This window comes from Atractosteus spatula, chromosome 24, assembly GCF_055471065.1.
Source record: "Atractosteus spatula isolate fAtrSpa1 chromosome 24, fAtrSpa1.hap1, whole genome shotgun sequence".
In the NCBI taxonomy this organism is placed as follows: domain Eukaryota; kingdom Metazoa; phylum Chordata; class Actinopteri; order Semionotiformes; family Lepisosteidae; genus Atractosteus; species Atractosteus spatula.
In genome coordinates, this window is record NC_142729.1 from 11501848 (window position 1) to 11520352 (window position 18505).

An 18505-nucleotide genomic window follows, 5' to 3' on the forward strand; every position below is an offset into this window, starting at 1 on the left:
CAAGATTTCGAAACACGAGGGCGGCGTAGCGGTCGGCTCTTGCTTTCCCGTCTATGCCGATGCACTGCAAGTACAACTCCCCCTCCATCTCCTGGGTGATGGGTAGCAGTTGGACATCTGGGAGAATTATTCGTCCCACTGGCGTCTATGAATTCCGCTGTGCTTCCTGGGGGGAGATAGACGGCGGGGACGGCATCAACAGATTCCTGCGCGGTAGTGAACGGGGAGGCCGGGATGGAGTGTCCTGAGGCGGTGTGTGCTCTGCGGGGGGCAGAGCTTCCGCCAGGCATTGCAACCTGCGCGGCGGGGAGAGGCACTTTTCGGGAGACAGCTGCTCAACTGTTTGACTGCTGGAACATACTGTCTCCTTCCTCTGCATTTTCAGGAGTGTCTCTAGCCTCCCAATCCTCCCCAGTAATGCATCATACTGCTCCCGCTGCTGCCGAAATGTCTCCATACAGGTGCTGCTTCTACAGGTTGGCACCCTGGCCAGTGGCCGAGAGCAGAGACCCACGGCCTGTGGCAAAATAACATAATTCATGTAAGAAATAAAGTCACACAGTAGTATTCATCAGTCGCGGAACAGAAGTCAAAATAAACTTTTCTTTTTTTCCATCTTACCGCTTTCTTTTTTACTGTCCTGGTGGTAGATTTCGAAGATCGTTTCGCCCGTGCAGTGTTTTCTTGAAGAACAGGCTACGAAGAAATAATTATAATTGAATTTAAAATTCAAAAGGCAATAATACCTTGTAATATGCGCTGTAATCGCATTTTTCAGATGAAGTCTGCTGTATTTGCTTACCCTTCGCTCTTTGGAAGCTGGGGAGGCAGAAGCACCCCGTCTCTTCCCGTAAAAGGTCTTGGTCTCCATACTGTACTATGGTCGCTGTAGTGCAGGTTCGCAGTTTTTTTTTGTGATGGGAGCTCACCCAATCTCTTGGTGTATTTATGCTATATTCACATGTACGGCTAGAGTGTGTTCATTGTCTTCCAATGAAAGGCGGGTGCCTTTTGCCGAAGTCGGGAGACATTAGAGGCTTGCCACACCCGGACTGTTAAACCAACGCATTAGCACGTCAAAGCCCATTGAGGACCCGGGTGCAATAGTTGTTTTGTCCCTTGATTTACTGATCTGCATTAATTAAATCTTGTCAGTCAGGTCTTTTTTCTCTATTTGAATTGTCGTTTACACATTGCACGACTCTAAAACCTAACAAGACAGGTTTCAATTCACATTAGCTGGCGAGCCTTGTTAACAAAAAAACTAATAATAATGTAACATGCCACTGTTTGTTCATGAACAAAGTTATACTGAGATTTCCTTAGATATGCGATTAAAAAATAAATAAATAAAAATTTGAATCCCCTGCGGAACACATTCCATAAGAATCAGCGGTTTTACAGTATATATCGCCTTTAAAGGTGGCTTCTCAAAACGCTTTACTGGATAAAAACAACCAGAACAGCAACAACAACAATATTGTATTTCATTGCACTTTGAAAACCAAGTAATAACTGAACTATACGTGCAAACGTTTCATATGTTGCTGTTGTGAATGCCTGTGTACCCATAAGTATCTTATTTGCCTTGAGTCCTGGCTATCTCTCTCCCCCTCCCCCCCTCTCTCCCTCAATTCAATTCAATTCAAGGTGTTTTATTTGCATGACAGATGGGTACAATCAGTGTTGGGAATGTATATTTTGATATTTACACCCGGCGCGGCACCGAGGGAGCGTCTGCATTTATAACTTAGTTTTTAAAATTAGTCAAGCAATATGAAGCATCTCCTTTTACTTTTAAGTCCCTTAAATACATTGAGCACAGCTTTCTCACCACTTAAGATTGCTTTTCGACACCATCCTTACACAAAGCAGAAACTTTCCGATGACTCACAGTACAAGTGGAAAGATTACAGATTTTAATCGTCTTTAATTTTGTTACGTTATACGTTTTAGGAACGTTTCATCTAAACAAACACCATAAAACTATTCTCGATTGTATTTCTGAATGTTATGTTACACCTGCAGTAGTTCACTGTTTTAAATACATCAAATTAAGAAAGTTATGTGTAGCACTTTAGATTTTTTTTCTGAACCAGGGAAAATCTGATCATGTTTCTCTATAACAATAATAAAAAACTTTATTTTACATATCACCTTTAAAAGTGGAAGTACCTTTTTTAGTACTATATTTTTGTATTATATTCCCTATTAATCAAACTCTAAGAGTATGTATCGGCTTGTCAGTCAGGTCTTTTTTCTCTATTTGAATTGTCGTTTACACATCGCACGACTCTAAAAGCTAGCAAGACAGGTTTCAATTCACATTAGCTGGAGAGCCTTGTTAACAAAAAAACTAATAATAATGTAACATGTCACTGTTTGTTCATGAACAAAGTTATACTGAGATTTCCTTAGATACACGATTAAAAAATAAACGTTTCATATGTTGCTGTTGTGAATACCTGTGGAGTCTATCTTATTAAGCTCTACATTGCATTTTGAGTGCGGTTTTTGACTTTTTTTAAATTGCATTTTGGGCGCGGACAGCACATACAAGGGTTAATGAACTGCGCCAAGAAATTTAAAATAGTATTCTTTAGGTGTGAGGGTAGGAGTGGACCGCAGCAGGCATAATCAGCAAACCAGGAAAACAAAGAACAGGACAGGTGAGATGTGTATCCAGAAAGCGAGTGATCAGAAAAAGGAAATGGTGTTACGCGCAGGTTTTCGACCCAATTGTTTTAACTTGCTAATGCATCAGACACATTTCCTGGCGTATTGTGTTTTAAATAAAATAGGAGTGTCTTTCCCTGGCATTAGCTCATCGGTATGGTGTAAGTTTTATCTGTACCATACCATACAGTATATAGGTACAGAATTCAAGCTGCACCACTGTATCGCTTTGGTAAGGGGACAGACAATGACCAAAATCACGAAGACTCTCTCACACCAAATAATGAAGTTGAAAAGAAACGGGAAGTCAACACGGGACATTGTACAGCAGTTGGCTTCGATGGACATCTTCGTTTCTGAAAGCACAGTGAGACGGCATTATAAAGGGGAGAGGAGGCAAAGAGAATCTAAACCGAGGACGATTCAAGGTAAATACATTTCTAAAAATACCTTTCTTGCATGTAAATACAACTACGCACATTATTTTTAAAACTAACTGCTGATCTCTTTTTTTTCAAGTCCTATTGTGCGAGCTATCGACAAACTGACTGATGAAAATGATGAGCTACCGGCGATGCAAGTCCAAAGACGGCTATGGGCTGACCTCGATGCGAATATTAGCCCAACATCGATAAGAAGAGTACGCAGGAGGCTTGGATGGAGATACAGAAAAACCAACACATGCCCCATGATAAGGCTAAAAAACAAAGAGGAAAGACTCAAGCAAGCGCTCCAATGGATTGAACAGGGGGAGGCATTTCAGGATGTACTTTTTACCGACAAAACAACAGTGGCTCTGGAACAGTTTTCAACAATGGCATTTTGCAAAAAGGGGAGATATGTGTACAAGCCAAAGCCCAAACATCCACTGAAGGTTCACATCTGGGGGGATATATCTAGAAGAGGCCCGGGACCACTTCTTATTTTCAAAGGAATTATGGACCGTGTATTCTTCGAGGAAGTCGTGGTCACACAGCATGCTGCCCCATATATCAGGGAGCAGTTTGGATCAAGGCACCGTCTCTTTCAAGACAACGATCCGAAACACACAGCAGCAAGGGCGAGGCTTATAGCAGAAGGAGTGAACTGGATGAAAACTCCAGCCGAATCCCCAGATCTAAATCCGATAGAGATGGTTTGGTATTCGTTGAAAGACTACGTTCGGAAAACCACTAAGCCCGTCACAAAGCAGGAACTGATCGATGCGATCTATAAATTCTGGGAGGAAGAACTGACCGAACAAAATTGTAACAATTTTATTAACAGGCTGTTTCGTGTTCTTCCTAGGATTGTTGACCGGGGCGGGGGACATTCGGGAATGTAAGTCTGAGAAAGACAGTCTCACGTTTGTGGACAGCCTGTCCACAAACAAAACATGTAAAAAAAATGTAAAAAAAACAATTACTTTTTGTCAATGAAAACCGGTGTGTGTGTCTCTCTCTGCTGGATGTCCCTCTCACTCGCTGCTGAATGAATAAAAGAATTTTATTGAAAACGCGTTTGCGATTGTCTGGTATTTACTTTGGTCCCTTTTAACTGTTTTTTTGGTCTACAGTATTGCTTTGAGATGCCACTTTTAAAGGTGATATGTAAAGTAAAGTTTTTTATTATTGTTATAGAGAAACATGATCAGATTTTCCCTGGTTCAGAAAAAAGACAATTAAAATCTGTCATCTTTGCAATTGTATGTTATTGGAAAATACAATCAGTTTCTGCTTTGTGTAAGGATGGTGTGAAGCTCCTCAAAGCGATTTACAGGATAAAAACAATAACAACAATAGTGGCTGGGCAAACGATTTTTTTTATCGAAATACAAAATGAGATACTGTATAATGATGTGCATGAACAAAGGTATACTGCAATTTTCCTTAGATACGCGATTAAAAAAAATATTTTTTTTTAATCCCCAGCGGAACACATTCCATAAGAATCAGCGCATTACTTCGCGCTTTACAACCCTTGCTGTGTGTGACTGGAAAAGAATTTGTGATCGGATCAATGAAATGCTTCGTAGGAGGAGGCGCTCTTTTCCTCTAGTCTAACAGTCTGTCCACAAACAAAGCATTCCTGTTAGACAAGAGGAATTGAAAAAAAAAACAATTTTGTCAATGAAAACCGGTGTGTGTGTCTCTCTCTGCTGGATGTCCCTCTCACTCTCTGCTGAATGAATAAAAGAATTTTATTGAAAACGCGTTTGCGATTGTCTAGTATTTACTTTGGTCCCTTTTAACTGTTTTTCGATCTACTGTATTGCTTTGAGATGCCACTTTTAAAGGCGATATGTAAAATAAAGTTTTTTATTATTGTTATAGAGAAACATGATCAGATTTTCCCTGGTTCAGAAAAAAGATCTAAAGTGCTACACATAACTTTCTTAATTCAATGTATTTAAAGCAGTGAACTACTGTAGGTGTCACATAACATTTAGAAATACAATCACGTATTTGACAAATAAAAACGATTACAATCTAATCCTTCCATGTTTGATCCCAAAATCCCAAGAAATATAAATCTTAACGGGTAGAAAGCTATGCTGAAAGTTTATTAAGATACTTAGAAGACAAAGATACTGTATCAATTTATGTTGCATTAGCCTGATTATGATTAAAAAACACATATAATTAAACACGCGTTTGCGATTTAAATCAGAACACGATTTAAATAAATATAAATGTTTATATTGTAACGCATACTGTCCAGCCTCCATTTCTCTATAAAAATTTACTCTGTTGCACACACACACACAATAGAAGCAGGAAGCAGAAGCAGGGACCGTTGTCATAAGGGAAGAAGGTGACTATTCATTGTTATCAAAAATGACTTAGAATCGATCATGTTGCGATATTTTGAAATATAAAAGTCAATTGATTGTCCATAATATCGCTATTCTATTTTTTCGAAGAAATGTTTGTTAAAAGAAAAGTCCAGCACCAGCTGGATTTGAACACACAACCTGTGAGTTACTAGGCAGGCACGTAGACCAGTAGGCTACAAGACAACTCACATAAACAGGGAGGTGAAACAGCCCTACACAGCCCTGTCGCAGTACATGAATATAATCATATCGTTATTAAATTCTTTAGATACGCGATTCCATATTATATTGGCTGAAAAGCTTAAAACTACCACTTTTTCACACGCTATTTCACATGTTAGTTAAATACTTCGATGCTTAAAATCGTTAGGGAGAAATGGAATACCGGTGTGTATTTTTCCTTTAAAGTACCGATTCCTGGAATCTGACTGGCTAACACCCTTCTGAAGTGGTTCCATAAAATCTGGTATACGGAAAAGAAAGCGTTGATAAATACAAGTGTCTTTTAATACACTCTTTGCTGTGCTCTTGAGGATCCTTGTGAAATTTTGAGCTCTAGTTGAATGATAGGTGTCGCATTTGAAATAATTTTCGTAGTTAGAAATTATGAAACGCCCTGTTAAAAGCAAGGGAGTTTTTATGTCCGTTGAAGTAAAAGAAAATGCCTGACAAAGTAGGGCTTGGACAGATTCCAAGTGCTTGTACAAATGTGCTAAAGAAATGATACTTTGAGTATACAGCTTGTCCAAAATCATTCATTATTAATACTATTAGTAATATCTTCGGTAAGGGCTTTGATGCATAAATATTTCTGATAAAGGTAGGTTGTGTTCTTTTGTCCAACTGAGCAATCTTGCTTTCATAATATATACCAACATTTTAATGACTGATGATTAACATGCTGTAATACACAGTTTAAATTTAAAAGCTCAAATGCTGTACATGAGAGGTTAAGCTTTATTGGCTCCTCCTGGCGGTTTTACAAGGTGATGCCGGATACTTTCCGGCATGACGTCAAATGACGGGATTAACCCCGTGATACCGCGTGATACCGCAACACGCCCACCGGGGTATACCGCGAAATACCCCACCCATATTGTATAATTATTAATTTCTTTATATACGCTATTCCATATTATATTCACCATTAATCAAATTAAATTAATCAAATTAATCAAATCAAAAGTATGATTTTGTTTGCTCCGATAATGAGTGTATTCGCAGAAAAGGTTAAAACATTATAACTTTTTATTAAAACCCTCCACATCGCGTCGGGCCTAACAACACCTTTTAACTGTGGCTATATCCACAATATAGCACAGGCCTCGAGTGCCTTATTGCTTAAATAATTTAATTCTGAAAAGTATGAGTTTATTTTATTGTGATAATGAGCGAAAGTATACATGGAAAATGGTAATCACTTAACTTTGAACATTTTTTGATATTTAGAAATACCAACAAATTTAATATAGTGTCGACAATATTTATTATCAATAATAACGACAATAGGCGCAGCTTCAAATTATTTGTTGTTATTAGTAAATGACTTAGCTTCGAACAGTTGTGATATTTAGAAATATAAAAAAATGTCAATATACAGTAGTGTCCATAACATTTTCTATTTTAGTTTTTCAGAGAAATGTTTATTTGTTAAAAGAAAACTTATGGCAATAGCTGGGTTTAAAAACCAGACCTCAGGCTCATAAGACAAGCACTTAAGCCATCACACGGGAAGCACTGAAACTGAAGCACACATAGAAAGTGTATTATACTACTGGTTGAGCTACAGTACATGAATATATTCATATATATGAATATAACAAATTATTGTTATTAATTTCTTTAAATACGTGATTCCACATTATATTCCCTATTAATCAAATTCTGAAAAGTATGCTTTTGTTTACTGCAATAACGAGCGTATTTGCAGAAAAGATTAAAACATTATACTTTTTTACAAAGTATATAAACTTAATATGGTTGGTAGGAGCACGTAAAAACTTTTCCAAAATAACCTCAGTATGTAACTGAATGCAAAACTTTGAGGCTTAAAATGTTTAGGAAGAAAGTGGAATACTGGTGTGCATTTTTCATTTAAACTACCAATACCAGCCATATACAGTTTACATAATGTTTATGTTCCTAATTTTATATTGTTTATGACCTTCAGACGTGTTATGCTCCTATTCTTTTTATGCACAGCTATCAGAATTTCCCTTTAGTTGTAAAATTCCAGATAAATATTCAATACTAAGCGGATTAAATCATGCACAGTAAAGATATTAAATGATTAAATCTTTTCACTAATGACCAATGCACCACGAGTGCCCCTGCCTTAATTGACAAGATATAGGATACATGTGGAGCTCTAGCCTGATAAACCCTTCAGTAATTCATTGTTTTTCCTTTAAGATTAGAATTATTGTTATGTGTAGTTAAACACTTCATATCCCTGATATAATTAAAATACACAAGATTGTTCACAGATTACAAGACATAAAATATGCTTATTTTTGTATTGCCACTGCAACAGTCACAGATTTTTGCACAGGGACTATTCTAGCTATTATTTTAGCTTTCACAGCCACCTCTGGGACCGTCAACAATAACAATAGAAGATTTGGTGGACAGTTCTAGTAGTTCAACAGATATAGTCAGTTAAGTAAAATAGTTTACAAGGAAAAACTATAATAACAACTCAAATTTACTCATAGTGTTGGGTATGTATTTTACTAACAATCATTGCATTTCTCAGATTAAAAAAAATGTTTTCTCTAACAATTGAATTGTTGTTTCTTACCTCTGTTAACGCCGTTAAGATCTGTGAGAAGTGCAATCTGTAGGTTGTTCTTGTGCTTCTGTGGGCTCCTGGCTGAGAGATTCAGTTCCCAGTACTGCACACAACACTGATACAAAACTACAGAGCTTTTATATTAGAGAGATGCACTTTCACTTTCAATTTCCTGTAATAGGTCCTGTGTATTAACTTACATATTCCATGACTTTTAACTTTTAAGAATTTATTTTGATTTAAACTAGCCCTTCTAAATCATCCCCTGCTTTATAAATTGTACTAAATGTGCAGTCATAAATAACAATAATTGTATTAAGTATTCCAATTGCATATTGCAACTTAATAAATGTCTTTAGGTAACTAAAAAGTGTATTTTTCTTTCCAAATGCTACAGTTAAATATTAAACATTTAATCAAAATAAATTCTTATAAGTTAAAAGTCATGGAATATGTAAACTAATACACAACACCAGTTACAGGAAATTGAAAGTGAAAGTGCATCTCTCTAATATAAAAGCTCTGTAGCTTTGTATCGGTATTGTGTGCAGTACTGGGAACTGAATCTCTCAGCCAGGAGCCCACAGAAGCACAAGATCTATCTACAGATTACACTACTCACAGATCTTAACAGTGTTAACAAAGGTAAGCAACAACAATTCAATTGTTAGAGAAAACATCTTTTAATCTGAGAAAAGCACTGATTGTTAGAAAAATACATACCCAACACTTTGTGAGTAAATTTGAGTTGTTATTGTAGTTTTTCCTTGTAAACTATTTAACTTAACTGACTATATCTAATGAACTACTGAAACTGTGCACCAAATCTTCTATTGTTATTGTCGACAGTCCCAGAGGTGGCTGTGAATGCTAAAATAACAGCTAGGATAGTCCCTGTGCAAAAATCTGTGACTGTTGCAGCTGCAATACAAAAACAAATGGTGAAAGTTAATGCAACGATGCATGTTGGAAAATAAGTAGTAAAAGTTTTTTTTTTAATGTTGTAATCTGTAAACAATCTTGTATATTTTATATATGTCAGGGATATGTTGTAACAGAAAGAATAAGGTTCCGGATCCTGAGATGAAGTTAAACAGATGAGTTTATTGCATGCAAGGAACAATAAAGCCGAAGTCTTGTTTCCCCGCAAGAAACAACAAAACCGAAATATTGTTCAATGTGCCGGTACAAACTTTTAGTTTATTTAGTATTTTCTTTCCGCTTCTGACGTCGCTTGGTATTATGGTAAAGAGGGGGGCCATGGTATTTGGCCAGTTTACAGCTTTTTGGCCAAATGGTCAGGGATTAAGTCCCCAGGGGGTTCCCTAGCTCTTTTAGCTTGCATCTGGAATCCTTATCAGTTCTCCCTTTCCTGCCATAAACTCCTGTTGCTTAGAAGTCTAATCTTCATGCAGAATGAACTTAAAGTTAACATCATGTATCTTTCTTCAGATATGAAGTGTTTAACTACACCTAACAATAATTCTTAAATCTAATAATAAATCTTTAAGGATAAACAATGAATTACTGAAGTTGTCAGATGAGTGAGTACATGCAGATGAGTACATATGTTGTCCACTCCAAAAGAAGTCAACAGGCTTAAGTTCTTGTTTGCCATGGTGAAGGATTCTGGTGGCTCTGTAATTGTGTGAGGTGCTTTTTAGACATGGTTAAGGGCCACTCAATCCCCCTAGAGGACAAGAGGACAAGATAAATGCCAATAATTACAATAATTACAAAATCATGCTGAATAACTGTCACATCACTCCAGTGGAGTTCTAGATCTTTGTAGAATCTATGCCAAGGCACATTGAAGCTGTTCTGGTGTCACATTGTGACCCTAAACTATATTAATACACTTCATGTTGTCGTTTCCTTGATTTTTATAGTTACCTATAGTTAGGCTTCACAGCCTGCTAGCAGCGTGTATCATAAACCAACCAAGTTAACATCTACAGTATTTCACTCCACTAACAGTGAGAAAAATATAAAAGTTAAAACTTCAGTAAGTTGTACACAAAAAATTGCAGCAGTCAGCTGACACCCCTACCTTACATGAATCATAAGTTTAATAGACCCATACCTATTGTTAAGAATGTTCTTTTTATGAAAATGCAATGCTTTGGAACATGAATTGTTACCCAAATTTGAATTAATGAAAGGTGAATTCAAACTATGAAGAAGCAATTTAAAGAAATTTAGAAAGCTCCGGCAAATGTAGAGAGTAAAAAGGAAGGTGTCATGCAACTCATTTCATATCGAGTGTACACCTCATATTCCACTAACTAGTATAGGTGAGAGCTAGCAGAGAGCCTATGGAGTAGTACAAGCCATGTGTGATATGACATATAGATGAATGGGTTTCAGGGAATTAATTACATTCATAAAAAGAGGTATGGGTGAAATTAATCTGAAGAGGAAATTTGCCACTTTAAGTAAATATACTGTACACTTCTTAAGATACCTAATAGAGCACACCAATGGTTTGCCTTAATAAAAAGTAACTGAAAACTGTATCTAAAAATAACTGAAGGAAAGAAGAAAAAACATCACATTCATTAACAAATGATAACATTAACTGGTAACAGAAGTAAAGACATACAGTACATGCAAATACGGTATATAAACATGCTCAAAACTATAATGCTAAGATTCCAATATGAATTCAATCTGTAATCTGTAAATAGCAAACTTTGTGTGTTTCAGTTTGTAAATACAGTAATTGGAATCTTTTGTCTTTTAACTTGTTGAGTAGTTTATTGCTCAATTACAGATCCAGCCATTCAAAGAGTGTGGTACGCTGCGGTAAAACTTGGTAGGCGTGGCACAACACAACGCGTCATACCGCATCATACCGCATGTTATGATAGTATCTAGAATCACCTTGTAAAGCTGCCAGGTAGAGCTAATAAAGCTTACTGTCTCATGTATAGCCTTTGAGCTGTTGCCAAAAAACACCGGGTTTTGAATCCCGGTTGCTACTAAGGGGCAATCGTTTTTCCAATTAAGAATTTAACTTGTATACTCTTTAGACTTTTAATTTTAAATTGTGTATTACAGCATGTTAATCATTAAACATTAAAAAGTTAGTATATTTTATAAAAGCAAGATTGCTCAGCTGGACAAAAGTACACAACCTTCCACTTCCATCATAAATATTTCAATTTTTCATAAATATTTTATGCATTAAAGTCTTTACAGAAGATATTACTAATAGTATTAATAATGAATGACCTTGGATAGGCTGTAATCTCAAAGTACAACCTTGGTCCACTTTCTTTGTAACTGTCTGCATCAGTTTAACTGTTGCGACACTAAATTACTTTATTTTTTCATTGACAAAAAGTAACACCACACTCTCTTGTCTCAGTCACTCAGTCTTGTGGACTGTTTTGTTGCTCCCCAGACTGTTAAACCAAAGGAAAACAGCGCCTCTTTCTTCGTAGCATTCTGTTGATCCGATCACGTATTCGTTTCCAATCACCCAAAGTAAGTTTTGAGAATTTTCGATTCACCATGCATATAATGTTTTCCAAAAGATTGCTCATAAATGGTATTAATGTAGGAACATAAAAATATTATGTAACCTGTATATGGTTGGTATTGGTAGTTTAAATAAAAAAATCCACACCAGTATTCCACTTTCTTCCTAAACATTGAAAAGTCTTTCATTCAGTTACATACTGTGGTTATTTTGGAATAGGTTTTACGTGCTCCTTCAACTATATGAAGTTTATATACTTCATAAAACGTAAACATGTTTTAACATTCCTATGAATATTTGCGCTCGGTATAGCAGTAAAAAAACGAGTACTTTTTAGAATTTGATTAATAGGGATATAATATAGAATCGCATATCTAAAGAAATTGATAATGATATAATTATATTCATATAGCTCAAATTATCACAGTAGTGCATGTCTGCATCAGTTTAACACTTACCATTGTGATTATGTGTGTGGCATAATGGCTTAGGCATGTGCCTTATATGCTGGAAGCCAGGCGTTCAATCTTAGTTATCACCATGATATTTCCTCTAACAAATAAACATTTCTTTGAAAAACTAAAATAGCAAATATTATGGACACTATATTGACATTTTTGATATTTCTAAATATCACAACATTTTCGAAGCTAAGTGATTTACAAATAACAATGAATATTTTCAAGCTGCTACTGTACTGCCACGACAGTATAGCTTGTGGGAAATACATTTACATTATTTGACCTGCAGCAAAGTTTAACTCATTCAGAGCACCCTACAGAACATTACAAACTTTCTTCGTGAAATTCTTTAATTCTTTAATTCTTGAAATGAAGGAATAAGGGTTATTTTTACAATTGGCACTCCGAATTTCTGGCTGATTTAATTCCCCTCACTTAGCTGAAATGGATAAAGAAATCAAGCAGTGGTTATATGTATTGAAAGGCGTTCTGTTTTATTAACAGACACTCCGACTCAAACCTATGTTGTACAGTGATATAGATGTGGGTAATGTCATCCCCATTAAACAATGTGCTTATTGTGCAAATTCTGCTTAACACAAAAAGAGTATTATTGGACAATGTTGTGTGGCTCTGGCAGAATTTCTCTGTAAACTGAAGAGTTATAGAGGAGACACATTGTGTATCACCTCTTTTTACACTTGTAAGAACATTCCAATGTTAATGTAACACGGAAGATATTATTAATAACCCTTTAAATCTGAAGCTGTTAACTCTACTTCACACCTGCATGTCAAAGATCACAGTTTCAAAATAAAAAAAAACATCAAAACTTTGATTGGATGAGAATGTCATGATTGTTTCACATGTATGTGAAACGTGACAATTTGTTACAGTTACCATCAGGAGAAAAAATGTTTATTTTTTATTTATTTGTTGCTGCTGCAGTAGCTTGCAATGGCTGGATAGTTAACACTTCAAAATTGCTTTATCAGTCTGTCCGTGGGGGAAAGGGGGAAGCTCTCCTTGACAGCTGACATTCCTCCATACACTTAAGTGAAAAATTTATAAAAACGCCAATGTAAACATCATATTTACAATTGATTAAAAATAAAAATGTTAAGTTCTCTAAAGCTTTCTCAGTCAAGTACAATAATTCATGTAGGGAGCTGTGTAGGCATATGTTGGCAGCAAAAGATCAGCTTAAGTGTTTCAAATGTTTAATTAAGAAGTTAAAAGAACTTACAGCTCATACAAAGACTCAATCTATGTACATAAAAGTGTTTTAACTGTCTTTTCATATTGATTTAAGTGTCCTTCTTTCAGTTGGATTGCATGATTACTGTTATGATTTCTTTATTATTACTGAATCCATCAACTCGTTCACTTGTGATTACTTGGAAATATTTTGACATGTTCCTTTTAACTCTGAGTTTGTAATGTCGGGCGTTCTGAACGAGTTAGCCTTTGATGCAGTAGAAATAAAATGTATTTCCCATGAGCTGTACTGTAGTGGCTTTAAAACGATGCAACATCATGCTGTTTGCATGTGGCATGTCTTTGTTCAAGTTTTAGAAGTACAGTATGGAAAAACTAGTGTTAAGAAAAAAACAGGATATTTTATTTATTTTATTTTTAAAAATGAAATAAAAAATAAGATACAATGACGTGTTCCTGCCTTGTTCAAACATTGCGTGATTTAAAAAGCTGTAAAAACTGGTTTAGATAGCAGAAAGTCACCTAGCTCTTACAAGAGGCTCTGTTAAGCAGAGTTTGTGTTAACACAATATTCCCTTTGAATTAGTTTAAATCAACTTTGTCAGTGAAGAAAATGACCGCAGGCACTTTTCCTTCCCCTCTGATGCAAGGTAACAATGCAGCAAATGGGTTTTTTATTTTGCTGGGAGTGTGAACATTGAATGAGCCCTGGGGTGTACAGTGAGACTAACACAGTGAGATTACTGAGATGGCTAGTTTAAGTAAAGGAACAAGTAATAGGTTTATTCCATGCTGAAAAGTGTTAAACAGTGAATATGTTATAATATATATACAAAAAACTGTTAATATAGTGTACATAATACTTTAACATGCGTGAATGAGTCAAATTAAAAATAAAACGTGTTAACAAAGAAAGTGGATTACAGTAATACTACCAGCTATAAAGATACATAGATTTAGATCCTTAAATTAATACTGTTATTAAATTCTTTAGATACACAATTCCATGTTATGTTCCATATTAATCAAAGTCTAAAAAGTTTGCGCTTTTTTACTATGATAACGAGCGCAAATATCCATAGATGAGGTTAAAACATTATAACTTTTTATGAATGATATAAACTTAATATAGTCAGGATCACATACAAACTTTTGTAAATTAACCACAGCATGTAACCAAATGAAAGACTTTAAAATGTTTAGGAAGAAAGTGAATACGGGTGTATATTTTTTTTTAAACTATCAAACCAGCCATATACAGTTTACATAATATGTTTATGTTCCTAAATTAATATTGTTTATGACCTTCAAACATGTTGTCCTCCTCTTTTGTTTTACTATTTGTTTAACATATTAATATTCAATATTAAGTGGATTAAAACATGCACAGTAAAGAGATTAAATGATTATATCGTTTCACTAACAACCAATACATCATGAGACCCCTGTCGTTCATTTTGGCTAGTCAATCACGTACTGCCATACAACGTGGTGAACTGTAGATAATTTTGCGCGATACGGGGTTGTACCATTCATTTATAATGGCTGCATTTGCATGTTTCACAATATTGAACTTAAATCTGTAGTAATAGCTGTTTTATTGAACTCTAATACTTGAATCTTCTCTTCTGTAGAGAAATCATGTCAGTGTCAACTGTAGAGACACTCGCTGTCATCTGTAACGAAGACTTGGAGGAATTTGTTGAGGCTGTTATATCATCCATGAAGGAAGGTGTCCTCTCACTGCAGAATCTCTTTGCGATTCTCCTGGTTGTGGACAGAACATGTCACATGGAGCAGGAACATGCAGACATTAGGAAACTGATTCTGGCAGCAAAGGAATGGCTAGAACGATCAGATAAAGCTGCAACATGCAAAGTGGAAAAGGTGGACAAGCACTGTGAGGAGCTGACAATGGAGAAGGGCAGGCTGCAACGAGAACATGGTAGCAAGAAAACAGAATTGGCCAACCTGAAAGACCAGCTCACAGCCAACACTGAAATATTGGAGAGACACAGAAATGAACTGCAGTCAGCAAAAAGTAATTTTCAGTCGAAACAGCAGATTGTTAATGATATTAAAGCCAGAATGCAGCATGATGAAGCTATTAGAAACACTGGAATTGGACTGATGTTTATTCCTATTATTGGGACTATAATAGGTAAGTGCTGAAAGGGGACATGTAGTGTACAGTAATAATAACATTTGGTAGAAAGAAGTGCCAAAATTGCTTCTACCACTGAATCAACATATTTACATATCCGCATTATACCCCAAAGTTACTTGAAATCAGAAGTTTGTTACAGCATTAAGATTAAAAAATACTAGTGTTCTTTATTTACACTACAGTGAAATAAAGAAAAAAACAGCCACAACCAAATACCAAAACGAAACCTTCTTCGAAAAGTGTAGTCAGAAGCATAAAGTCTCTGACTATCATAGCCAAGCAGCTAAGCCATTTACTGGCTTCAAAACAATATTTACACAGTCTCAGTCTCCCTTCGGTGGTCAGTCAGTCCTTTTCTCTATGTTGAGTGGAGCCAATAGGCCTTCTATTCTCCAGATGGCAGACATAATTCCATTGACTTACCCAGAAAGCCTCCACTTCCCACTTTTAAATTTCTCCTGGCCAATTATCTTCCAGCAACTGGTCAGGTGACTGAAAGAAGCAGGTTATTCCCCCAGAGGTTTCTGGTGAATGTGCTTTCACACAAGGATGAGAATAAAATATGAAAATATCAATTCATATTGGTCTTTCCTGGACACAAAATAATACACTATTGTTTTTTTTTCCTTTTTTCATTTTTCAGGAGCTACTCTGATTGGTGTCTATCAAACGGACTTAAACATTGCCACAGAGGCTGCCAACACTGCTGAAATGGCTTTGAGGACATCTGAGGAAAATGTCACCACATCTCTTAGTAAAGTAGAGGAATATGAGCAAATGGTTGAAAAGAAGAGAGAGGAGCTCAACAACACTGATGCATGCTTAAGACAAATTCAGAATGACATTCAAGACATTTCCTCTAAGATCTCATACATGGTGACTGTCCAGCAAGACTTGAGGAATGCCACACAGATGCTCAACACATTGTCAGGGAAAGCACAGGTGTTGGTGAAACAGACTGAGTATGTCATCATCTTTGATGTGGTGATTAACATTCTACAGGATATCTCTCTGAAACTGTGTGAAATCTTGGGCATGGAAAAATTCCATCTTCTCTATCAGGAAGATATTGCAACACTCATAAGTGCTTTGAGAGAAGACAACGAGAAACTGAAAGCCATTTCTTTTCAAGAGGATCAGGAAACTATTGTATCATTAATATGAATAGGCTTGTCATAAAATCATAGAATTAATGACTTACTCAATTAAAAAATAAATAAAACAAGGTACTGTTGTTGTGTAATACTAGTGAGTGGCTTTATAGTTGCAATGGGAAAAAAGTTTAACTCTTATACAGTACAGAGCTCTAATCCTAATCTTTACCATCGTTGTTCCAATGAAAACTGAAGTGTATAAATACTGTATTTTTTGGTTACAAGCTCACTGTGGATGAAAGTTATATTGTACTCTGCTCTCCCTGGAAACAGTATTTTGTAGAAATGTTGCGATGTCGGCTGACATACTGTATAGATTTGCCTCTACTGTATGTTTTACATTCACTTACATTATCAGTATTTGACACTCAGTAAAATGCAAATATGTCTAAGAATATCAAAGCATTAGCATTAGTTTTGTATCTGCAAGCTTATTTTGACATTTATCAAATTATTATTTTTAAATGTCATATACAATGCTTTCTCAATGTAATCTTTTAATAAAGTAGCAGTGAACAAAGAAGCCTGATAATGATATTATTGGGATAAATAAAACAAAGCAATCACATTGGTTTTGTGCACATTAGTTTGCATAAATAATGTTTTACATTTATATAACACAATAACACTTAAATCAGAAATGTGTCCTTCATCAGGGGAACTTCTAGAAACATAAAAATAGTACAAGTAAACATTAAATTAAATATATTATTGCATAATAGACATCAACCATATATTATAAAACATTTTTATTATATCACAGTACGTGAACAGTGCACTTACAGAGAGGGGCTAATACAGTTACAAATAGGGAGTTGTGAAAATGAAAAAATCAAAATATCAGGAAATGACCAAGCAGATTAATCAATAAATGAAATAAATAATCATAATCCCCAGACTTGTAAAACATTGTGGCCAAAAATAAACCAGAGTTGTTGGTATAGTTAGTGGCACATGAGCTCTTTGTTCTCCGGGACAGCTTTGGTGAAAAGAGTAATAATTCAGGCACACTGGGATTAACAAATATTTATTAATAATGACAATGCACACACTAACGTACACACAGTATAAACATACCTTGCACAAGTTATACTATTGTATGTACAAACTTTCAAATAATGTGTCTCAGAGGCCTAAAGTTATCAATAATTTTTATAATGTCTACAATATCCCAAAATAAAAGATAAGTCTTCTAAACTAACCAGAATACAACCTGAGGTTAAATCTTTCACTGTAAACCCAAATGCCACTAAATGAAGGGAATCTGCTGAATCTCTCCATTTTAAAAATGCACTCACCAGCCAGGAGAGGCCATTTATTAACCAAAGGATTCTTTACACAGGAAAACAGACTTCCCTAGAAAACAGAGAATAGCAAGCTCTGTTCAGTACTGTACTTACAGTAGCTCCAGTCTGGTCTTTTTGGGTGATCTGGAACAAGAAGCTCTCGAGATTTAGGATTTGTTAGTGTCAATAAATAGTCATCCTCATAAAAAAAATATTTTATATTTGCCATTAGGACTGACTCCCTGGATGTCATTAAGATTAAAAAGAAGAGGGGGAAAGAGAACACCCTTGTCTTGTAATCTATGTACAGTATAATAAATGATTTTTATATAGATAACCTAGTAGAAACAGAAGCACTAGATACAGATGCACCCATTCAAAATGCACGGTAAAACCCCATACTGCGTGAAATTATCTGCAGTTTAGCGCGTTATACCACAGTATGTGATTGGC

At 35.6% G+C, this 18505-nt stretch overlaps 1 protein-coding gene and 1 gene segment (V, D, J or C); one reads left to right on the top strand and one right to left on the bottom strand.

Moving 5' to 3' along the window:
* Positions 1-18505, bottom strand: part of LOC148815891 (Ig kappa chain V-III region MOPC 321-like) — a 736297-nt gene that overhangs the window by 443944 nt on the left and 273848 nt on the right.
* Positions 8842-17163, top strand: LOC148815899 (uncharacterized). 2 transcript variants are annotated; one of them, XM_088904749.1, is made up of 3 exons: positions 8842-8927; positions 15080-15606; positions 16256-17163. In XM_088904749.1, the coding sequence occupies exons 2-3, from the start codon at positions 15087-15089 to the stop codon at positions 16774-16776; spliced, it is 1041 nt and encodes a 346-aa protein (XP_088760875.1). In that variant the 5' UTR covers positions 8842-8927; positions 15080-15086; the 3' UTR covers positions 16777-17163. The 2 variants fall into 2 exon arrangements, with proteins under 2 accessions (XP_088760875.1, XP_088760876.1); XM_088904750.1 differs by lacking the exon at positions 8842-8927 and adding an exon at positions 11747-11771.

What these genes read in the sequence shown, in the direction of transcription:
- LOC148815899 (XM_088904749.1), top strand. Translation starts at nt 15,087, where the DNA reads ATGTCAGTGTCAACTGTAGAGACACTCGCTGTCATCTGTAACGAAGAC. An exon ending in TATTATTGGGACTATAATAG is followed by an intron (nt 15,607 to 16,255) that starts GTAAGTGCTGAA and finishes TTCATTTTTCAG; the next exon opens with GAGCTACTCTGATTGGTGTC.